Below are 25,312 nucleotides of genomic sequence, written 5' to 3' on the forward strand. Positions count from 1 at the left end.
CGCTGAGTTTTTTGTTGAAAACGTCGCGGAATGATGACGCGTGTTTGTGACGTCTCGGGTTATAGCGGACATATTAGCCCAGCACCACTTACGGCTAAAACTCGTCTCTTTTCATCGCATAATTACACAGTATTTGGGACATCTGTGTTGCTGAATCTTTTGCAATTTGTTCAATTAATAATGGAGACGTCAAAGAAGAATGCTGCTGACGGAAAGCGGTGGATAGCAGCTGTCTTTAGCACCGAAACAGAGCTGTTGTTTCTTTGATGTGAAGCTTTAACACAGAGCGGTCAAGCGAACATATTTCTCTACGTCAACCAACAAGTTTTTGGATGGGAAAATTGTGATATTAAGTCGGCTCTTACTGGACACGTCAGTGGATTATGAAACCTCATCCCGCAGCTCAAAAAGGCAGCTGTGATCTTAACTCCTCGGCGTTCACCGCAGCCATCCGACTCTCAGGTATTACTTTATAATCTCGCTAAAACACTATTAAAACGATAAACAGATAAGGGATTTTCCAGAATTATCCTAGTAAATGTGTCTAATTAAATCTGAAACGCTGACACTGCCGCCGCCTTTTTTTTTTTTTTTAGTGCCTCACTCAAACTTTCCTCATCCACGAATCTGTCATCCTCGCTCAATTTAATGGGGAAATTGTCGCTTCCTCGGTCCGAATCGCTCTCGCTGCTGGTGGCCATGATTGTAAACAATGTTCAGATGTGAGGAGCTCCACAACCCGTGACGTCACGCGCACATCGTCTGCTACTTCCGGTGCAAGCAAGGCTTTTTTATTAGCGACCAAAAGTTGGGAACTTTATCGTGGATGTTCTCTACTAAATCCTTTCAGCAAAAATATGTCAATATCGCAAAATGATCAAGTATGACAGATAAAAGGGACCTTTTATCCCCGTTTAAATAAGAAAATCTCATTTCAGTAGGCCTTTCAAGGGAAATACCGCATTACCTGTAGTGCATCGACATGTTGGCAGATATTCCGATAAAACTCCTGCGTGTCTTGGCGATGGCGGGCCAGCTGTGAGGCCACATGCAGGTTCTGATCCTCCAGTTTGTCGTATAAAGTCTTCACATTGAACTCTTCTAAATCACAGCAGCCCGATGCTATTCCTACATGGGTACAGCGCACGATTATTATGAATGAATTAATTAGATTTTCTCAGAGTGAACTCACCCCCCTTGGAAAGAGTGCACTCCTCACCCTCGGCTACACCTCTGCTATCTGCAAAAAAGCTGAAATAAACAGAGACAATGAGACCGGTGACTTATCAAGGACTTTGCTACACTGTAAAAAAAAACAAAAAACTATTTTTATGGTTAATTTACACTAAATTTCTACTGTCATTTTTCACGTTTTTTTAAAAGGTTATAAAACTGTAGAATTGAAGACATTATCTGTAAACAAACAAACCGCCTGTTATTTTAAGTAATATGCCAGTAATGACAAACTATGTATATTTCTATTTTTTTTACAGAAAAATAAAAAAAATATTATACATATAATTTTCTGTTTTCTCAAATTACTTTCAAATTCATGTGAAATTATAGTAATTAACTTTCATTTAATATGTAACTTGTTATATAAAAGTCCATTCTAACAATCTAACAGTTTTATCTGTAATTTTAAAGTAAATCTTATATTTTTAATATTCATATGTATTTTTATATTCAAGTTAAAAAATATACGTAGCCTGTTCTATAAAGGTTTATGCTCATACTAACAATTTAACATTTTTCTCTGTAATACTGCAAGACATACTTGATCAATAGTCACCAGCCATACAGGTCACACTGAGGGTGGCCGTACAAACAAATTTAATTAACACTGTCACAAATATGCGCCACACTGTGAACCCACATCAAACAAGAATGTCAAACAGATTTCGAGAGAACATCTTCACCGTAACACAACATAAACACAAAAGAACAAATACTCAGAATCCCATGCAGCCTACTCTTCCGGGTTACACCCCTGCAACCACCGAACCTCGCCCACCTCGGAGGCTGCATGGGATTCTGGGTATTTGTTCTTTTGTGTTTATGTTGTGTTATAGTGCGGATGTTCTCCCGAAATGTGTTTGTCTTTCTTGTTTGATGTGGGTTCACAGTGTGGCGCATATTTGTAACACTGTTAAATTTGTTTGTACAGCCACCCTCAGTGTGAGCTGTATGGCTGTTGATCAAGTTTGTCTTGCAGTCACTATTGTATGTCCAACGAAACCTTAAACAACATGCGCTTCAGTCGGCACGTTGTTTATAAGGTTTTCGAAGACGATGAAGGCAGTGCTAATACGGCACACCCTCAAAATACCTGTCGGGGCGAACATCGGGACAATCCTTCGCAAGGGTCACAGGAAGTCTCTCGGGAGAATTGGCAAGTATGTAGCCACTTTTCACGTAGTTTCTGCATCCAGTGGCCCACAGGTAAATTGAGTTTGAGACCCCTGATCTTAACATTTCAGAAAAAATCTGTAAAATAATGATATTTTTCTGTGGAACCGCCAGCATTGTCACTTCATTAAAGTCGGTTGATCGTAATAATTTGTAAAAACTCTGTAGAATAAAGGCATTTTTCTGCAGAACTGTTTCCATCATCACTTTATTAAAGCTGGTTGATCTTAATAATTTAGTAAAAAATTGTAAAATTACGATATTTTTCTGCAAAACGTTTCATGAAAATTTCTGTAGATATAAGGTTTTTGATCATTATTTGGTTGACAATGTTTTACTTTAATTTTATGGTTTTCGTTTGGAGGCCGTAGCTGCCAGTATAATTTTTTTCTTTACAGTGTAGGGTCTACATTTGCGTTCAAAAGACATACCGTACCTGTCTCCGGTGCAAATGCAGTCCACGGGACGAGGGGGCTCACCAAGGCTGCGCCACTTTGGTTTTGTCCTCCACTGACTACAGACAAGCTTGGCTTTGCTGGGCCAAAGGACCACCACAGTGGTGGTCACCACTACAACCACCACTAACAGCAGACTTAGGAGGCCTGGACACAGTTATATAGTAAATATTACAGACTATAGGAATGTTTTATTTACTCTGGAATGCTCTCCCGGCAACAGTTCGAGATGCTACCTCAGTAGAAGCATTTAAGTCCCATCTTAAAATTCATGTGTTTACTCTAGCCTTTAAATAGACCCCCCTTTTAGACCAGTTGATCTGCCGTTTCTTTTCTGCTCTGGGGGAGCAGAAAAGAGGGGAAAGGTTCGGTGGCCACGGATTAAGCGATGGCTGTCCAGAGTCGGGACCCGGGGTGGACCGCTCGTCTGTGCATCGGTTGGGGACATCTCTGTGATGCTGACCTGTCTCCGCCCGGAATGCTCTCCTGCTGGCCCAAATACGGACTGGACTCTCACACTATTATGTTAGATCCACTAAGGACTGGACTTTCACTATTATGTTAGATCCACTATGGACTGGACTCTCACTATTATGTTAGATCCACTATGGACTGGACTCTCACTATTATGTTGGATCCACTATGGACTGGACTCTTACTATTATGTTCGATCCACTCTGGCTGGACTCTCCCTATTATGTTAGATCCACTATGGACTGGACTCTCCCTATTCTGTTATATATATATATATATATATATACATATACATATACATATACATATACATATATATATATACATATACACATATATATATACATACGTATATATATATATATATATATATATATATATATATATATATATACATATACATATATATATACATACACACACAGACCGGCCCCTGACCAAATTGTTTTAACCCAATGGGGTCCCGCCGAGTCAAAAAATTTTGGGCACCCCTGGTCTACGCTTTTCTAAAAGCAATAACATTAAAACATATACAAACCATAATACCACACTTCTGATACACATTTGAGTTTTTTATGAAAACATTACACTATATGTTAGATATAATTCATACAATCGCCATTAGCACCCCCCGCCACCCCAGAAGGGACAAGCGGTAGAAAATGAATGGATGGACAACTGCCATTATTTAAAGCCATTGACACAAGCGTCACAGGACATGTCACAGAGTTATATCTTAAGCATATATCAAAACTGCTTCATATTTGTATTGACGAAAAATTTCTGTGTGACATATATCGATATGGTTTTATCGTCCAGCCCGTGGTGTATGGAGGAGTCTGACTCCGGAGTGAGATACTCGCCCATAATTGCGAAGCATGACCTTATAATGGGAGTCCATGACTCAAAGACGTCAGGACAACAGTCACCAAGAAACCTATTGGTAATACACATATAATATTTCATGACAAATAAAGCAGCAACACCCCCAACACTCACCTGCAATCACTCCCCAATCCGGTAGGAGGTTTAGTCGATGCTGCTTGACGACCCCAAACCTCACAAGCTGCGCCGGCGTCATGGGCTGGAAGACAGTGGCCAGCGGGTCACAGTCTGTCCCGTCCTCACTCACCACCACCACCAGACTCCAATCTGGCACGGCGCTGTCCATGAACGCATATTTTCCTGTTTGTGAAAACACATGTGCGAACCTGACAGAAGGAGGACAAAAAACAAAAACGTAATGCTATACCATACAAAATGTTTAACGTTGCTAGGATGTGGTACCAGGTGTTATTCAGATTCGACTGCTTCACGAGGGTCTGCAGACGTCTGAAGACCCCAAAGTCCCAGCTGGGGTTACTGTTGAACAAGTGGTCTTTGTCGTAGACCGGGAAGTGGCTGAGACTGCGATCTGGAAGGCACGGGATAAGTGAGTCCCAACAAGCAGGCAAGCACAGTGAAAATAATAAACAACGAAAGCAGATGTTGCACCTGTGTGATTAATGCTGAGACGGAAAATTAGCATGTCACCGGTGGACAGACAGGCGACTGGGTTTGGAATTCGAGGAAAGGCTATCTCCTGATCTCCTGTGCTTCTCCTCTTTCTGTTGGTCTCAGCAGAGGCATCCATTGATTCTACAAAAAAGTTTTAAGGATTATTTGACTGTAACATTGAGACAAACTTAAAGACCTACTGAAACCCATTATTGCAGTCTGATAGTTTATACAGTTGGGCCAAAAAGTATTTAGTCAGCCAGCGATTGTGCAAGTTCTCCCACTTCAAATGATGACAGAGGTCTGTAATTTTCATCATAGGTACACTTCAACTGTGAGAGACAGGATGTGGAAAAAAAATTCACATTGTAGGAATTTTAAAGAATTTATTTGTAAATTATGGTGGAAAATAAGTATTTGGTCAACCATTCAAAGCTCTCACTGATGGAAGGAGGTTTTGGCTCCAAATCTCACGATACATGGCCCCATTCATTCTTTCCTTAACACGGATCAATCGTCCTGTCCCCTTAGCAGAAAAACAGCTCCAAAGCATGATGTTTCCACCCCCATGCTTCACAGTAGGTGTGGTGTTCTTGCGATGCAACTCAGTATTCTTCTTCCTCCAAACACGAGGAGTTGAGTTTATACCAAAATGGATACATGGATGATACAGCAGAGGATTGGGAGAATGTCATGTGGTCAGATGAAACCAAAATAGAACTTTTTGGTATAAACTCAACTCGTCGTTTTTGGAGGAAGAAGAATACTGAGTTGCATCCCAAGAACACCATACCTAGTGTGAAGCATGGGGGTGGAAACATCATGCTTTGGGGCTGTTATTCTGCTAAGGGGACAGGACGATTGATCCGTGTTAAGGAAAGAATGAATGGGGCCATGTATCGTGAGATTTGGAGCCAAAACCTCCTTCCATCAGTGAGAGCTTTGAAGGGTTGACCAAATACTTATTTTCCACCATAAATTCTTAGAAAATCCTACATCGTGAATTCCTGTATTTTTTTTTCCCACATTCTGTCTCTCACAGTTGAAGTGTACCTATGATGAAAATGACAGACCTCTGTCATCATTTGAAGTGGGAGAACTTGCACAATCGCTGGCTGACTAAATACTTGTTTTGCCCCACTGTCTATCAATGATGAAATATTAACATTGCAACACATGCCAATACGGCTGGTTTAGTTTACTAAATTGCAATTTAAAATTTCCCGCAAGGTATCCTGTTGAAAACGTCGCGGAATGATGACGCGTATGTTGACTTGTGCTTGTGACGTTATTGGTTGGAGCGGACATGTTCTCCCAGCACCACTCACGGCTAAAAAAAAGTCTGCTTTAATCGCATAATTACACAGTATTTTGGACATCTGTGTTGCTGAATCTTTTGCAATTTGTTCAATTAATAATGGAGACGTCAAAGAAGAATGCTGTTGGTGGAAAGCGGTGGATTTCAGCTGCCTTTAGCAACCGAAACACAGCCGGTGTTTCTTAGTTTGTTGTGAAGCTTTCACACAGAGCGGTCAAGCAAACATGTTTCTCTACCAGCAAGTTTTTGGATGGGAAACTCGTGATATTAAGTCTGCTCTTACCGGAGACTTGAGCGGATTATGCGACCTCCTCCTGCAGCTGTCAAAAAGGCAGCTGTGATCTTGGCTCCTCGGTTGGCTTCTCTCAGAGACACTGGCGGTCACCGCAGCCCTCCGACTTTCAGGTATGATTTTACAATCTCACTAAAACAGTACTAACACAATAAGCAGATAAGGAATTTTCCAGAATGATCCTAGTAATTGTGTCTAATAAAATCTGAATTGCTCCCACTGCCGTCGCCTGGAGCCGTCGCCTTTTTTTTTTTTTTTTTTTTTGTGCTTCACTCTAACTTTCCTCATCCACAAATCTTTCATCCTCGCTCAAATTAATGAGGAAATTGTTGCTTTCTCGGTCCAAATCGCTCTTACTGCTGGTGGCCATGATTATAAACAATGTTCAGATGTGAGGTGCCCTACAACCCGTGACGTCACGCGCACATCGTCTGCTACTTCCGGTACAGGCAAAGCTTTTTTATTAGCTACCAAAAGTTGCTAACTTTATCGTCGATGTTCTCTACTAAATCCTGCCAGCAAAAATATGGCAATATCGCAAAATGATCAAGTATGACACATAGAATGGACCTGCTATCCCCGTTTAAATAAGAACATCTCATTTCATTTCAGTAGGCCTTTATCAAGTCCGTTCTGATCACCTGAGAGAAACATCTTAACGTCCTGTCCTCGTGTGGGAATCCAACCAAACACTCCCAGAGAGTCAAACTGAACCAAATGCACTTCCCTAATATCCCTTTCATAGGGGTCTGGTCCTAGGACGTCCATTAGGGTCTGTAAAAAAACCAAAAACAAAATTAAAGCTGCAAGCAGCGATGGAAGGAACCGCTTTGGCTGCTGCCCCGCGACCCAAGCGGTAGAAGATGGATGGATGGATTATTACACAGAGTAGAAGTTGTATACACATGTTCACACATGTGTTATACATCAGTCTCATTGAAGTGGGAATAGAAAACTTCCTGTTGATTTTAGTTGGGGGTGGTCAGTGTATGAAATATAGGTCTCAGTGAGACCTATATTGAGGTTTTTGTTTCATGTGTGTATGACAGTCCTACAGTTTAGTCTGAGCAGAAAGCCGCCATCATGTGACAACAGCAGCAGCGCAAAGGTTCTTTGCGGGCTCATAAAATCCAAACTGGGGTAGTAATTAAAACTCTTTCTTTAACTTTTAATTAGAAGGGTTCAATCTGTTTTCCGTGCTTATTTGAAGCCCAAACGACAAAAAGCCTCAGAGGAGATAATGTTTGAAAAAAAGCGAAAAATTTTTAGCCAACTTTTGTATTGAAGTGGGAATAGCAAACTTCCTGTTGATTTTAGTTGGGGGCGGTCAGTGTATGAAATATAGGTCTCAGTGAGACCTATATTGAGGTTTTTGTTTTAAGTGTGTATGACAGTCCAACAGTTTAGTCTGAGCAGAAAGCCCCCATCATGTGACAACAGCAGCAGCGCAAAGGTTCTTTGCGGGCTCATAAAATCCAAACTGGGGTAGTAATTAAAACTCTTTCTTTAACTTTTAATTAGAAGGGTTCAATCTGTTTTCCGTGCTTATTTGAAGCCCAAACGACAAACAGCCTCAGAGGAGATAATGTTTGAAAAAAAGCGAAATTTTTTAGCCAACTTTTGTATATAAGTGGGAATAGCAAACTTCCTGTTGATTTTAGTTGGGGGCGGTCAGTGTATGAAATATAGGTCTCAGTGAGACCTATATTGAGGTTTTTGTTTCATGTGTGTATGACAGTCCTACAGTTTAGTCTGAGCAGAAAGCCGCCATTATGTGACAACAACAGCAGCGCAATGGTTTTTTGCGGGCTCATAAAATACAAACCGGGGTAGTAATTAAAACTCTTTCTTTAACTTTTAATCAGATGGGTTCAATCTCTTTTCTTTGCCTTTTTGAAGCCGAAACGACAAACGGGTTCAGAGGAGATAATGTTTGAAAAAAAGCGACATTTTTTTAGCCAACTTTTGTATTGAGGTGAGAATCGCAAACTTCCTGTTGATTTTAGCCTGGGGGTGTCAGTGGATCAAATAAAGGTCTAACTGAGACCTACGTAGTGTTTTTTGTTTCATGTTCCTACAACATTCCTACTGGAAGTTACATACATTTTTGTCTGTGTTTTCTTCCTAAGGGGCGCTAGAGCGCAATTTTGAGTTTTGGGTTTTTTTTTTTTTTTTATTAGATCGCAATTTTTGCCAGTGTGTCAAATTTGGTGAGTTTTGAAGCATGTTAAGGGGGTCAAATTTCAGCTCAAAGAGGTGGCAGTTTAATAATAAAGATTAATAATAATAATAAAACCTTAGAAATTCAATAGGGTCCTCTGTCCCAAAGGGACATCGGTCCCTAACAAAACCTTTGAAATTCAATAGGGTGCTCTGTCCAAAAGGGACATCGGTCCCTAATAATAAAACCTGAGAAATTCAATAGGGTCCTCTGTCCCAAAGGGACATTGGTCCCTATTAATAATAAGAATAATAAAACCTTAGAATATCAGTAGGGTCCTCTGTCCCAAAGGGACATCGGGCCCAAATAATACAACCTTAGAAATTCAATAGGGTCCTCTGTCCCAAAGGGACATCGGGCCCAAATAATACAACCTTAGAAATTCAATAGGGTCCTCTGTCCCAAAGGGACATCGGTCCCTAATAATAACAATAATAATAAAACTTTAGAAATTCAATAGGGTCCTCTGTCCCAAAGGGACATCGGGCCCAAATAATACAACCTTAGAAATTCAATAGGGTCCTCTGTCCCAAAGGGACATCGGTCCCTAATAATAACAATAATAATAAAACCTTAGAAATTCAATAGGGTCCTCTGTCCCAAAGGGACATCGGGCCCAAATAATACAACCTTAGAAATTCAATAGGGTCCTCTGTCCCAAAGGGACATCGGTCCCTAATAATAATAATAATAATAATAATAATAAAACCTTAGAAATTCAATAGGGTCCTCTGTCCCAAAGGGACATCGGTCCCTAATAATAACAATAATAATAAAACCTTATAAATTCAATAGGGTCCTCTGTCCCAAAGGGACATCGGGCCCAAATAATACAACCTTAGAAATTCAATAGGGTCCTCTGTCCCAAAGGGACATTGGTCCCTAATAATAATAATAAGAATAATAAAACCTTAGAATTTCAGTAGGGTCCTCTGTCCCAAAGGGACATCGGTCCCTAATAATAACAATAATAATAAAACCTTAGAAATTCAATAGGGTCCTCTGTCCCAAAGGGACATCGGGCCCAAATAATACAACCTTAGAAATTCAATAGGGTCCTCTGTCCCAAAGGGACATCGGTCCCTAATAATAATAATAATAATAATAATAATAAAACCTTAGAAAATTCAATAGGGTCCTCTGTCCCAAAGGGACATCGGTCCCTAATAATAACAATAATAATAAAACCTTATAAATTCAATAGGGTCCTCTGTCCCAAAGGGACATCGGTCCCTAATAATAACAATAATAATAAAACCTTATAAATTCAATAGGGTCCTCTGTCCCAAAGGGACATCGGGCCCAAATAATACAACCTTAGAAATTCAATTGGATTCCTCTGTCCCAAAGAGACATCGGTCCCTAATCAAAGCAGGGTGGGTTATAAAAGACATGGAGCTTCGTATTATGTGTAAGCACGAGCTAAACGGAGCTTGATGGGTTCACAGATTGTCACACGTGATAAAACCTCCCAGCATCAAAACAAACTGGATTCAAGTTATTTACGATTGTACAATTGCTGTTCCAAGGCTTAACTCTGAAATTTCTTGACTTCCTGGCTAATCCTTCAATGCAGGAATAAGATTTTTGGCTACAGTCACGCTTGCTCACTCTTAAAAAGCCCATTCATCATTTCTGTTTGGGCGCCGCTGAGCACGGAGACGGGGATTTGCGGAAACTCATTTGAAGTGTTTTGAGCTGTAGGCAAAATATGGCCTGCGGGCCGCATTCAGCTCCTTCAGATTTCCAATCTGGCCAACCTGGATGTCTTTGAGGAGGATCAGGTCTCTGCTTTTTGCAGATAATGTGGTCCTGGTGGCTTCATCTGGCCAGGATCTTCAGCTCTCACTGGATCGGTTCGCAGCCGAGTGTGAAGCGACCGGAATGATTATCAGCACCTCCAAGTCTGAGTCCATGGTTCTCTCCCGGAAAAGGGTGGAGTGCCATCTCCGGGTTGGGGAGGAGACCCTGCCCCAAGTGGAGGAATTCAAGTACCTAGGAGTCTTGTTCACGAGTGAGGGAAGAGTGGATCGTGAGATCGACAGGCGGATCGGTGCAGCGTCTTCAGTAATGCGGACGTTGTATCGATCCATTGTGGTGAAGAAGGAGCTGAGCCGGAAGGCAAAGCTCTCAATTTACCGGTCGATCTATGTTCCCATCTTCACCTATGGTCATGAGCTTTGGGTCATGACCGAAAGGATAAGATCACGGGTACAAGCGTTTGGGTCTCTCCCTTAGAGATAGGGTGAGAAGCTCTGTCATCCGGGAGGAACTCAAAGTAAAGCCGCTGCTCCTCCACATGGAGAGGAGCCAGATGAGGTGGTTCGGGCATCTGGTCAGGATGCCACCCGAACGCCTCCCTAGGGAGGTGTTTAGGGCACGTCCAACCGGTAGGAGGCCACGGGGAAGACCCAGGACACATTGGGAAGATTATGTCTCCCGGCTGGCCTGGGAACGCCTCGGGATCCCCCGGGAAGAGTTGGACGAAGTGGCCGGGGAGAGGAAAGTCTGGGCTTCCCTGCTTAGGCTGTTGCCCCCGCGACCCGACCTCGGATAAGCGGAAGAAGATGGATGGATGGATAAATAGTGCACTAACATGTGGTTTACAGTATTTAATTTTTTTTTTACATATGTAGCATCATCCATAAAGATACAAAGAATTGCTATTGTGACATCTTGTGGACACATTTAGAACAGCCGTTTCTTTTATTCAAACATTTTGGCCCATTTTTATATTTCGCAACTTCATCCCGCAGGCCGGATAAAACCTGTCGTTTGACGCTGAAGACACCTCTAGTTATTCCTATTCTAACTTGAACGTTTAAAACCCCTGGACTAGAACCGTCATGATTTTGCAACCAAACCAGTTAGAATGACTTGTTTTGATCTACCGTATTTTTCGGACTATAAGTCGGAGTTTTTTTTCATAGTACGTGTGAAATTATTAACATATTACCGTAAAATATCGAATAATATTATTTAGCTCATTCACGTAAGAGACTAGACGTATAAGATTTCATGCGATTTAGCGATTAGGAGTGAGAGATAGTTTGGTAAAGTTATAGCATGTTCTATATGTTATAGTTATTTGAATGACTCTTACCAGAATATGTTAGGTTAACATAGCAGGCACCTTCTCAGTTGGTTATTTATGCCTCATATAACGTACACCAGGGGTCACCAACGTGTTGGTGGTCCCGTAAGGACCAGATGAGTCGCCCGCTGGCCTGTTCTAAAAATAGCAGCACTTACCAGTGAGCTGCCTCAATTTTTCAAATTGTATTTATTTACTAGCAAGCTGGTCTCGCTTTGCTCGACATTTTTAATTCTAAGAGAGACAAAACTCAAATAGAATTTGAAAATCCAAGAAAATATTTGAAAGACTTGGTCTTCACTTGTTTAAATAAATTCATTTATTTTTGTACTTTGCTTTTTATAACTTTCAGAAAGACATTTTTAGAGAAAAAGTACAACCTTAAAAATGATTTTAGGATTTTTAAACACATATACCGTTTTACCTTTTAAGTTCCTTCCTCTTCTTTGCTGACAATTTAAATTAATGTTAAAATAAATCTACTTTTTTTATTGTAAATAATAATAAATACATTTTAATTTAATTTTAGCTTCTGTTTTTTTTCGACGAAGAGTATTTGTGAAATATTTCTTCAAACTAATTATGATAAAAATTTAAAAAACATATTCTGGCAAATCTAGAAAATCTGTACAATCAAATTTGAATCTTATTTCAAAGTCTTTTGAATTTATTTTTACATTTTTGTTCTGGAAAACCTAGAAGAAATAATGATTTGTCTTTGTTATAAATATAGCTTTGTCCCATTTGTTATATATTCTAACAAAGTGCAGATTGGATTTTAACCTATTTAAAACATGTCATCAAATTTCTAAAATTAGTCTTAATCAGGAAAAATTACTAATGATGTTACATTATTTTTTTTATTTTTTTTCTAAAAGATTCAAATTAGCTAGTTTTCTCTTAATTTTTTCAGTTGAATTTTGAATTTTTAAGAGTCAAAATTGAAGATAAACTACGTTTCAAAATTAAATTTGAATTTTTTTTGTGTTTTTCCTTTTTTAAACTGTTGAATTAAGTGTTTTTTTTCATAATTTATTTTCTACAAAACACCTTCCATAAAAGGAAAAAAAATGTACGACGGAATGACAGACAGAAATACCCATTTTTATATATATATATATATTTATTAAAGGTAAATTGAGCAAATTGGCTATTTCTGGCAATTTATTTAAGTGTGTATCAAACTGGTAGCCCTTCGCATTAATCAGTACCCAAGAAGTAGCTCTTGCTTTCCAAAAGGTTGGTGACCCCTGCTGTAAACTTATTCAGCCTGTTATTCACTATTCTTTATTTATTTTAAATTGCCTTTAAAATGTCTATTCTTGGTGTTGGGTTTTATCAAATAAATTTCCCCCAAAAATGTGACTTATACTACGGTACTACTTATATATGTTTTTTTCCTTATTTATTATGCATTTTCGGCATGTGCGACTTATACTGCGGAGTGACTTATACTCTGAAAAATACGGTAGTTCAGGGGTTGGCAAAAGTCTTGAGCAATATTATGCAAAAACTAATGTCTATAGGATAGGATAAATGAAAAACTCTACCTAAAATTGAACAAAAGTAGCGAAAAATCCTGGATTCTCCAAACGGAGAAGCCCGATATCTATATTATGTTCTCTGAGCGGAGGCTCCCTGTGGCACATTCTGAAAATCCCTGGCTTAAATGTTTTCATCCCATAATTCCACAGTATTATGAACATCTGTGTTGCTGAATCTTTTGCAATTTGTTCAATTAATAACGGAGACGTCAAAGAAGAAAGACGTAGGTGGGAAGCGGTGTATTGCGGCCGACTTTAGCAACACAAACACAGCCGGTGTTTCCTGGTTTCCATTCCCGAAAGATGACGGTGAAGCTTTACTATGGAACAGAGCGCTCAAGTGAACATGGTTCCCTACCACATGTCAACCGGCAGGTTTCGTTGAGAAAATGGTGGTAATAAGTCGGCTCTTAACGTAGACATGAGCGGAGAGCTTGTGTCGTTCCTCCTGTACTGTGCAATCTACTAATAAAAGTATCAATCAATCAATCAAAAGAGGCAACTGTGACTCTCTTGTCTCCTCCCACGGGCCGCCCCCAACCGTCGGATGCTTCCAGCGTGGGGCAGGGGGAAAAAAAAATTTCAGCCCGGGCCAACCGGCTGCCTTCGCCTCGTCGAGAAACGTGGCTTCCCTCTGAGACACTGGCAGTCACCACACCCGTGGCCACATCCCTCCGACTTTCAAGTTGTACAGGTACGACCATGTAATCTCACTGAAACTATGGATTGAACTTTCACAGTATCATGTTAGACCCGCTTGACATCCATTGCTTTCAGTCCCCTAGAGGGGGGGGGGGGGGTTGCCCACGTCTGAGGTCCTCTCCAAGGTTTCTCATAGTCAGCATTGTCACTGGCGTCCCACTGGGTGTGAGTTTTCCTTGCCCTTTTGTGGGTTCTTCTGAGGATGTCGTAGTCGTAATGGTTTGGGGCGGCATAGCTCGGTTGGTAGAGCGACCGTGTCAGCAACTTGAGGGTTGCAGGTTCGATTCCCGCTTGTGGCGTCCTAGTCACTGCCGTTGTGTCCTTGGGCAAGACACTTTACCCACCTGCTCCCAGTGCCACCTACACTGGTTTAAATGTAACTTAGATATTAGGTGTCACTATGTAAAGCGCTTTGAGTCACTTGAGAAAAGCGCTATATAAATGTAATTCACTTCACTACAGTCCTTTGAGACATTTGTGATTTAGGGCTATATAAATAAACATTGATTGATTGATTGATTGATTGATAAAACACTAGTAACAAAATAAGCAGATAAGGGAATTTCCAGAATTATCCTAGTAAATACGTCTAATAACATCTGAATCGCTTTTTCTAGTCCCTCACTCTTTCTTTCCTCATCCACAAATCTTTCATCCTCGCTCAATTTAATGTGAAAATCGTCGCTTTTTTCGGTCCGAATCGCTCTTGCCGCTGGTGGCCATGATTGTAAACAATGTTCAGATGTGGGGAGCTCCACAACCCGTGACGTCACGCGCACATCGTCTGCTACTTCCGGTACAGGCAAGGCTTTTTTATTAGCGACCAAAAGTTGCGAACTTTATCGTGGATGTTCTCTACTAAATCCTTTCAGCAAAAATATGGCAATATGGCAAAATGATCAAGTATGACACATAGAATGGACCTGCTATCCCCGTTTAAATAAGAACATCTCATTTCAGTAGGCCTTTAAGCAACACTTGCATAATACTGCAGACAGACACATAACCGAAAGTATAAATTCCTAGCTGAGGTAATTTACGAGGTAATTGTGGTGTGGTGTGTTGTGGTGAAGAAGGAGCTGAGCCGGAAGGCAAAGCTCTCAATTTACCGGTCGATCTACGTTCCCATCCTCACCTATGGTCATGAGCTTTGGGTCATGACCGAAAGGATAAGATCACGTGTACAAGCGGCCCAAATGAGTTTGGGTCTCTCCCTTAGAGATAGGGTGAGAAGCTCTGCCATCCGGGAGGAACTCAAAGTAAAGCCGCTGCTCCTCCACATGGAGAGGAGCCAGATGAGGTGGTTCGGGCATCTGGTCAGGATGCCACCCGAACGCCTCCCTAGGGAGGTGTTTAGGGCACGTCCAACCGGTAGGAGGCCACGGGGAAGACCCAGGACACGTTGGGAAGACTATGTCTCCCGGCTGGCCTGGGAACGCCTCGGGATCCCCCGGGAAGAGCTAGACGAAGTGGCTGGGGAGAGGAAAGTCTGGGCTTCCCTGCTTAGGCTGCTGCCCCCGCGACCTGACCTCGGATAAGCGGAAGAAGATGGATGGATGGATGGAAAGGATTATGTTTGCACGACGAAGCTTCTAATCTCACCTCGGCCCACGCCGCGCCGTCTCGTCCTTTAACCGCGAGAAGCAGGTGTCCATCCGGGGAGAACTGGGCCGAAAGCTGTGGCATTTTGGCTCGACAGGAAGTGCCGCAGAGCTCCTCGGCAGACACGTATCGCTGACAGTGGCAGCTGAGGGATGGGGATTAGTCAGATAAAGCTTCATGGCTTTTACCCACCTCAGTGTGAAATGAAGGAATAAAGGTATAAGTGATATTCACATGCCCATCTCCACATCCAGAGTTCCTCCATGTGGTCCACAGGTTACATTGCAGGAGTGAAGGGAAGGCGATACACACTCTCTGGATGCTGCGAGACGGACCTGGCCTGCAGCACACCGCCTGTTCATCTGAGACATGTACACTTAATGTATACGATGGTCTTTTATGGCACTGGATTTCCTTTCAGAAATGAAAAACTGACCTCAGGCTGGCAGTCCAGTTCGCTGTCAGAAGCGGAGATTTTGAAGTCCAGCTCGTTATAAAAGATGAAGCCCGTCCTGCACAAGCACGACCCATCAGAGTGTTGAAAGGCTCGGTTTTTGCCAATGCAGGCACACGAGGTGGAACCTGGGGACACGATGTGTGACAAAGCAGCTCTACAAGTTAATAGTGTAGTATCGGGACAGGCCTCTAAAATAAACCATATGTCGTTGTGGGAGGGGCTTGTGATTAGAGTGAAAGTCAACACCGCTGTCCAGGGTGCTGAGACAGAGCGCCATCAGAAAGGGGCGGGGCATGTACTGACTGCGAGACACAGCTGACAGATGATTAGATTGCACAGGTGGTACGTGTTTGACTACTCATCTGCCGTCTTTAACAGTAAGCGGCCGGGAGAGAGAGACTGAAAAGTCAAAACAAAAACTGTATTGTGTTTATCATTAAAAATCCTCGTAAACTCGACACGCTTGGTCTTGACGTGTAATTGTGGAGCCGCAAGATAGCGACGTCTACAGTCGTCTCTCCGGGATTTTGCAGTGTTTTGTTTTTTGTGTGTGATTGTTCAGGTGAAGTGAAGTGAATTATATTTATATAGCGCTTTTCTCAAGTGACTCAAAGCGCTTTACATAGTGAAACCCAATACCTAAGTTATATTTTTAAAGCAGGGTGGGTGGCACTGGGAGCAGGTGGGTAAAGTGTCTTGCCCAAGGACACAACAGCAGTGACTAAGATGGTGGAAGAAGGGATCGAACCTGCAACCCTGAAGTTGTTGGCACAGCCGTTCTGCCTACCGAGCTATACCGCCCCAGAAAGATTTTTTTCTTGACCCAAGAACCACAAAGCGGAGAGGAAGAAGGACCAGACTCCCCTCCAGGCGACCTTTTTCTTTGAATTGTTTTACGACCTCTTCTTTGAACTGTTTTAGGACTTTTTCTTTGAACCGTTTAACAACCTTTTCTTTGAACTGTTTTATAATCAAAGGCGATGGCTGTTTATGACCCCCGTTCTTTATAAAAACAGCTGTTGCCATGTAATCAGGGAAAGTCCAAATAAAAGAAGAGGCGTACAGTTTTTCCTCAGGGCGTGTTGGGAGACTGTACAAGAGTACAGTCCAGACGTTTCTCCTCAATTGAGCCAAATTTCATTCTGTCTGTTTAATTATTTTTTTTTACAGTGTACCTACCTATCTATATGTATGACAAGTAGATAAAATGACCTTTTATCAATTTATGATCATATTTTATGTTAGGCCAGCAGAGAAGGCCTTGCTGGCCGTCGTGTTTGAAGGAACAAAGACACTCTTAACAAGTAAAAACACAAAACTTGTGAAGTCTCACCATGGCAGACACGACTTCCACCACGTTAACGGGGTCTCCCCACCCAGCTGGAGGAGTCCCGCTCTTTTCCAAAACAAAAAGAGATGCGGCCAACATCCCTTCATCGAACTGCCCGTAGTTCCACGTGCGGGCGGCGATCTGGTCCTGTGTGCCGTAGTAGATGCGTCCGACGTCGTTGAGGACGTACTCCTCTTAAAGGCCTACTGAAAGCCACTACTAGCGACCACGCAGTCTGATAGTTTATATATCAATGATGAAATATTAACATTTCAACACATGCCAACACGGCCTTTTTAAGTTTACTAAATTACAATTTTAAATTTCCCGCGGAGTTTCTTGTTGAAAACGTCGCGTGTTTGTGACGTCTCGGGTTGTAGTGGACATATTAGCCCGGCACCTCACACGGCAAAAAGTTGTCTCTTTTCATCGCATAATTACACAGTATTTTGGATGTCAGGTTCAAACACTGTTGACATCTATTAAACAAGAGAATAAGGCAAGGAATCAAACAGAGACAGAGTTAAATTTGGACTCAGATCTGAGGAGGGACATGGCGTCTGTACACCTTTCACAGTTCCTGCACCAAGCTCTGATGAAAAGGTTTTCGTCTCCTCTTTTATGTAGATATTCAATGTTTACGCAACAACACATGTCAAAACAGGAATGGGCAGCATACACACAGTCACTGTTTTCGGTCACATTGAAGACTAGAGAAGACGATGCCTCGGGTCCGGGCTCGTCCTGGTCTCAGCTACGGCAAAACAGGGCCCGGGCTCGTCCTGGTCTCAGCTACGGCAAAACAGGAATGGGGCGTATATAAACAGTCATTGTTTTCGGTCACATTGAAGACAAAAGAAGACGATGCCTCGGGTCCGGGCTCGTCCTGGTCTCAGCTACGGCAAAACAGGGCCCGGGCTCGTCCTGGTCTCAGCTACGGCAAAACAGGAATGGGGCGTATATAAACAGTCATTGTTTTCGGTCACATTGAAGACAAAAGAAGACGATGCCTCGGGTCCGGGCTCGTCCTGGTCTCAGCTACGGCAAAACAGGGCCCGGGCTCGTCCTGGTCTCAGCTACGGCAAAACAGGAATGGGGAGTATATAAACAGTCATTGTTTTCGGTCACATCGAAGACAAAAGAAGACGATGCCTCGGGTCCGGGCTCGTCCTGGTCTCAGCTACGGCAAAACAGGGCCCGGGCTCGTCCTAGTCTCAGCTACGGCAAAACAGGAATGGGGCGCATAGACACAGTCACTGTTTTCGGTCACATTGAAGACTAAAGAAGACGATGCCTCGGGTCCGGGCTCGTCCTGGTCTCAGCTACGGCAAAACAGGGCCCGGGCTCGTCCTGGTCTCAGCTACGGCAAAACAGGAATGGGGCGTATATAAACAGTCATTGTTTTCGGTCACATTGAAGACAAAAGAAGACGATGCCTCGGGTCCGGGCTCGTCCTGATCTCAGCTACGGCAAAACAGGAATGGGGAGTATATAAACAGTCATTGTTTTCGGTCACATTGAAGACAAAAGAAGACGATGCCTCGGGCCCGGGCTCGTCCTGGTCTCAGCTACGGCAAAACAGGAATGGGGAGTATATGGGGGGGTTCCCACATATGTGGTCCTCTCCAAGGTTCTCATAGTCATCATTGTCACCGATGTCCCACTGGGTGTGAGTTTTCCTTGCCCTTATGTGGGTTCTTCCGAGGATGTCGTAGTGATTTGTGCAGCCCTTTGAGACACTTGTGATTTAGGGCTATATAAATAAACATTGATTGATTGATTTTTTTATTAAATCAACATAAAAAACACATACAATTAGTGCACCAACCCTAAAAACCTCCCTTTTCATGACAAAAACCTCCCTTTTTCATGACAAAAAAAAAAAAAAAAAAATCCCCCCCTCCCCCAGGGGGTAGCAGGGGGGGGGGTTATTGTAGCGTCCCGGGCGAGATAGTGCTGCAAGGGGTTCTGAGTATTTGTTCCGTTGTGTTACGGTGCGGATGTTCTCCCGAAATGTGTTTGTCATTCTTGTTTGGTGTGGGTTCACGGTGTGGCGCACATTTGTAACAGTGTTAAAGTTGTTTATGTTGACTAAGTATGCCTTGCATTCACTTCTGTGTGTGAAAAGCCGGAGATATTATGTTTGGGTCGGCACGCAAAGGCAGTGCCTTTAAAGTTTATTGGCCCTCTGTACGTCCGTGAACACAATAGCGTTTTAAAAAGTCCTAAATTTTACTTTTTGAAGCAGACACCGATAATTTTGAAACCGATACCGATCATTTCTGATATTACATTTTTTTAAGTCTGATATTATCGGACATCTCTAATACTTACTTTACTTACTTATTAACTATTTCTGTTGAGAGATGAAACTTTTACAATTATTGAAAAGGGATCAAATAAAAATAATTAAAAAAGAATAACCTGGTGGAGACGTGGACGAGCTTCCACAAGGGAAGCAGGCTTTCTGGCCAGGCAGGTGGTTGAAGGTGTCCGCCGGACATGGGTGACAGTCTTGGAGCTTCTCGGCCTGGGTGGTGTTGCCAAAGGAGCCAGGAGGACATGGTTTTGGTCGTGCAGATCCAGAGGGGCACAAATAACCTTGAGGGCAGGGGTTAAGTTTGTAGTCCTCTGTGCCTGTTCAATCGAATCAATTAGCGTTAGGCAGACATGGGGAATTATTTTTGGAGAAAAACACTCATACAAAACCTCACAATAATGTCTGAGTGCTAAAAATGTTATGACAGACCGCCTTAAAAATCAGGATGGAATTAAAACTGTTGTATGAAAATAAATAATGTGGGATTTACAATATTAACTATGAACGATAAAACACTGAATATTGACAACATTGGAACATCACACCCCCTCTTGATCGACATATTTTACAATCAACACAAATGCAACAAACAGCGAATTATGATTACAAAGGGTAAAAAAAAATATATACCTACAATCTGACATTTCACTAAGCTTTAAACCTTTGTTGTAATTATCTCCTTCCGAGTCTGTCCCTGACACCCGCATATCAGGCTGGCCGCTCTGGAAACACCCAGTGGAAACGCTCCTATACTGCTTGGTGCCTCGTCTGAGCAGCTGTGACTTAGATTACCATAGTAACTACTGCATTTCCTTGAATTGCCGCCGGGTATATAGTATTGGCCTCCACAACATGTGACGTCACGCGCACATCGTCTGCTACTTCCGGTGCAGGCAAGGCTTTTTTATTAGCGACCAAAAGTTGCAAACTTTATCGTGGATGTTCTCTACTAAATCCTTTCAGCAAAAATATGGCAATATGGCGAAATGATCAAGTATGACACATAGAATGGACCTGCTATCCCCGTTTAAATAAGAACATCTCATTTCAGTAGGCCTTTAAAGGGGAACATTATCACAATTTCAAAAGGGTTGAAAACAATAAAAATCAGTTCCCAGTGGCTTGTTGTATTTTTTGAAGTTTTTTTTCAAAATTTTACCGGTCTCCGAATATCCCTAAAAAAAGCTTTAAAGTGCTTGATTTTCGCTATTTGCGATGCCACTATCCATTTCCCTGTGATGTCACACAGTGCTGCCAATGTAAACAAACAATGGGAATACCACAGCAAGATATAGCGACATTAGCTCGGATTCAGACTCGGATTTCAGCGACTTAAGCGATTCAACAGATTACGCATGTATTGAAACAGATGGTTGGAGTATGAAAATATTGAAGAAGAAACTGAAGCTATTGAGCGAATAGCTATTGACGCTATTCATAGCCATAGCATGGCCGAATAGCTGCGTTAGCATCGCCGGTAAAATGTGCGGACCAAACGATCAGGACTTTCGCATCTCGTGACACTGGAGCAACTTAAATCCTTCGATTGGTAAGTGTTTGTTTCACATTAAATGTGGGTGGAAGGAAATGTAATATAGTTGCATCTGCAGGTTATCCATACATCTCTGTGCCATGTCTGCTTTAGCACCGCTGGTAAATAGCATGTTAGCGTCGATTAGCGTAGCATGTTAGCATCGATTAGCTGGCAGTTAACATCAACAAAACTCACCTCTGTGATTTCTGTGACTTTATCGTTACAAATGCATCTGCAGGTTATCCATACCTCTCTTTGCCATGTCTGCTTTAGCATCGCCGGTAAATAGCATGTTAGCATCGATTAGCTGGCAGTCAACATCAACATAACTCACTTTTGTGATTTCTATGACTTTATCGTTACATATGCATCTGCAGGTTATCCATACATCTCTGTGCCATGTCTGCTTTAGCACCGCCGGTAAATAGCATGTTAGCGTCGATTAGCGTAGCATGTTAGCATCGATTAGCTGGCAGTCAACATCAACAAAACTCACCTTTGTGATTTCTGTGACTTTATCGTTACAAATGCATCTGCAGGTTATCCATACATCTCTGTGCCATGTCTGCTTTAGCACCGCCGGTAAATAGCATGTTAGCGTCGATTAGCGTAGCATGTTAGCATCGATTAGCTGGCAGTCACGCCGCAACCAAATATGTCCGATTAGCACATAAGTCGGCATCAACAAAACTCACCTTTGTGATTTCTGTGACTTTATCGTTGCAAATGCATTTGCAGGTTATCCATACATCTCTGTGCCATGTCTGTCATCGCCGGTAAAATGTGGAGACACTTTGGCACATTCAATGGGGGTCTGGCGGAAGACACTTTCGCATCTTGTGACACTGGAGCAACTTAAATCCGTTGATTGGTAAGTGTTTGTTTTGCATTAAATGTGGGTATCTAGTTTCAAATGTACATACAGCTAGCGTAAATAGCATGTTAGCATCGATTAGCGTCGCATGTTAGCATCGATTAGCTGGCAGTCATGCCGCGACCAAATATGTCTGATTAGCACATAAGTCAACAACATCAACAAAACTCACCTTTGTGATTTTGTTGACTTAATGGTTGCAAATGCATCTGCAGGTTATCCATACATCTCTGTGCCATGTCTGTCTTAGCATCGCCGGTCAAATGTGAAGACACTTTGGTACATTCAATGGGGGTCTGGCGGCAGACACTTTCGCATCATCGGGCCAGTGGTGCAACTTGAATCCCTCCCTGTTAGTGTTGTTACACCCTCCGACAACACACCGACGAGGCCTGATGTCTCCAAGGTTCCAAAAAATAGTCGAAAAAACGGAAAATAACAGAGCTGAGACCCAATGTTTACAATGGGTTTAAAATGAAAATGGCGGGTGTGTTACCTCGGCGACGTCACATTCTGACGTCATCGCCTCCAGAGTGATAAACAGAAAGGCGTTTAATTCGCCAAAATTCACCCATTTAGAGTTCGGAAATCGGTTAAAAAAATAGATGGTCTTTTTTCTGCACCATTAAGGTATATATTGACACTTACATAGGTCTGCTGATAATGTTCCCCTTTAAAGATAAAAAAAAAATGTTTGGCAATGTCCGTGATTGAAAAGCTTGCCCAGGTCAGGTGTAAAGGAAATACGGAGTGAGTTGAAATTTTTGCATTCCACCTGTTCTTTCCACATACAAAAATAGCCGTGACATTGACTGTGACCTCTCTTTGGATTGGCATACCTGGCGGGCAGAAATGTCCCTCTGGGCATGACAGGCATTGCACGACAGCTGAGAGATAAGGGCGATAAGTGCCCTCAGCACAAATACTGCAGCATCCCTTTTTGGACCTTCTGAGCCCACTTGTGTTGACAGGCTTAAAGCCTCCATCACAGGACTTCATTGAAGAACTATTAGCCGGGCAGTAGTAGGGAAACGGACAGCTGTGGAGGGCAGCAGGGAGGTCATTTGTATCGTTTTTAGTCCAACTCTGGTAAACTTTCTCTATTAGTTCAAAGAATGTTTTCTACGGAGGTGCACTCACAGTTGTTCAGGGAGATTGGGAGACTTTGACCCCTCGGTGCAAACATAGCCTGCCGGACAGATTTGAGGCTCGGCGGTTTTTGCTGGGCAGTATGAGCCAGCTCTGCAGAGCTTCTCTGAAGCTGAACCTGGGTAGGAAGCAAAAAAAGGATTTAATTGGGGATAAACCTTGCACAGGATTTGGGGATAACAAAATTGAAGATACCTATGGGGCATTCATAAGAGGCCCTGCAAAGTATCCCCTCCACATTGGGCTTGCCGGTAGCCTGAGGGTCTGGGCAGAAGGTCCCCCCAGCACAAGGCTCACACTGACTGGGATCGGCAGCACCAGGAAGGGCCCTCTTAGTGCCTGCCGGGCAAAAGATAGGACGTCCAGAGCCACTGCACCAAAACCCAGGTGGGCACGGGGTGTTGGCATAGTCTGCAAGACCTGGGGGGAGGGGGGGGAAACTACGTGATCATAATCGCTTCATTGTTAATGACAGGGATGTCCAAATGTCTTCCAGCAAGGACCGCAGACAAAAACAATGAAGAATGTCAATAAAATATACTAAAACCAATTCAAAGACGATCAATCAATATATGCCAGGGGTCGGCAACCTTTACCACTCAAAGAGCCATTTTGACCCAGTTCACAAAATAAAGAAGACAATGGGAGCCACAAAACTCTTTTGAAATTTAAAATGAAATAACACAGCATAAATATTTTATTTTTGCTTTGTGCTATGTGTAAACCAGGTCTTAGACACGCGGCTTGCACCTTGAAGAGAACATTTAATGTCAGTGCGGTCCGCGACTTTTATATGAATTCCGCTTGACAGCTTTACCAAATTTTCCGGGAGGTTCCCGGATCCTCAAAGCAACCATTCTTGCGAATAACTGCTAATGGTCACCAGGATAACAATAATAAGGGCGTGCTATGAAGCCATTGCCTTTGACGCCTTCTACAAGATGTACAAACAGCTTGCCAGGCCAGTAACATGTTGAATGTGGCTTCTGCAGATACACGTACAAGACTGCAAGGCATAGTTGTTCAACAGCCATACAGGTCACACTGAAGCTTGTGATATAAACAACTTTAACACTCTTACTAATATGCGCCACACTGTGAACCCACACCAAAAAAGAATGACAAACACATTTCGGGAGAACATCCGCACTGTAACACATAAACGCATCATAACCATTTCCCAGAATCCCATGCATCCATGACTATTCCTGGCTATATTATACACCCTGCTAGCACCAACCCCCCTCCTCCGTGCGTCAGTTGAGGTGGGCGGGCTTGGGGGCGCAGGGGTGTATAATATAGCCAGGAAAGCGACACAAACGACAGACAGCAGACGACACAAAGACCAGCAGACCCGAAAGATCCAGTGCCGGACATAGTTCACTCGTAGTAATCATCCTGTCTCTTGCTTCCCTCCTCGTACCTGCTCTCTGTACTTTCCCTCTGCCCGTGTCTTATATGTCCTTTGTATTCCCTGCAGTATCCCCTCAGTATCCAGCGATCGAGCTGAGCGCCTCGTTCCCTCGGACTTCCCTCCGGACTTTGGACTGCTTACCTCGATCCCCGCTCTCCAGCCCTCGACCTCTTGTTTGCCCACGGACTTCCTTCTTGCCTTGCCCCTCTGTACTTGTGGACTATTCCTCCAACACACACGTACAACATCCTCTGGTAACATTGAGATTATTCATTCTTCAGATCGTCTTACACAGACCTGGGCAAATTAAGGCCTGGGGGCCACATGCGGCCCGTTAAGCTTTTCAATCTGACCCGCCGGACATTCCGAAATATTTTTTTTAGATCTTTAAGATGGAACTGTAGCTGCCATTATGATGTGCAGTGATGTTTTCTTGAACTATACCGAGTATTTCAATGGTTGGAATATGTGCTTTTGCGTGATAGACTAGTTACTATGGTAATCTAATTAGTCACTATGGTGATATAATGAGTTACTATGGTAATGTAAGTCTCAGAAGCTCAGACAAGGCACCAAGCAGTGTGGACGGAAGAGTTTCCACAGAGTGTTTCCAGGGCGGTCAGCTT

General features: G+C 42.6%; 1 protein-coding gene across 1 annotated transcript in view; it reads right to left on the reverse strand.

Moving 5' to 3' along the window:
- The window catches only part of si:ch211-286b4.4 (zonadhesin), a 185,733-nt gene that overhangs the window by 30,545 nt on the left and 129,876 nt on the right, over positions 1–25,312 (reverse strand). Inside the window, exons 39-52 of the mRNA XM_061878358.1 lie at positions 23,468–23,692; positions 23,264–23,390; positions 22,963–23,162; positions 19,820–20,032; positions 16,045–16,190; positions 15,843–15,970; positions 15,609–15,753; positions 7,087–7,219; positions 4,833–4,976; positions 4,626–4,752; positions 4,338–4,549; positions 2,846–3,011; positions 1,193–1,251; positions 968–1,128 (exon numbers count right to left, since the gene is read on the reverse strand). Coding sequence (XP_061734342.1) covers positions 968–1,128; positions 1,193–1,251; positions 2,846–3,011; positions 4,338–4,549; positions 4,626–4,752; positions 4,833–4,976; positions 7,087–7,219; positions 15,609–15,753; positions 15,843–15,970; positions 16,045–16,190; positions 19,820–20,032; positions 22,963–23,162; positions 23,264–23,390; positions 23,468–23,692 — 2,186 coding nt within the window. The remainder of the gene's footprint in view (positions 1–967; positions 1,129–1,192; positions 1,252–2,845; positions 3,012–4,337; positions 4,550–4,625; positions 4,753–4,832; positions 4,977–7,086; positions 7,220–15,608; positions 15,754–15,842; positions 15,971–16,044; positions 16,191–19,819; positions 20,033–22,962; positions 23,163–23,263; positions 23,391–23,467; positions 23,693–25,312) is intronic.

The sequence above is a fragment of the Nerophis ophidion genome, linkage group LG18 (genome assembly GCF_033978795.1).
Source record: "Nerophis ophidion isolate RoL-2023_Sa linkage group LG18, RoL_Noph_v1.0, whole genome shotgun sequence".
In the NCBI taxonomy this organism is placed as follows: Eukaryota; Metazoa; Chordata; class Actinopteri; order Syngnathiformes; family Syngnathidae; genus Nerophis; species Nerophis ophidion.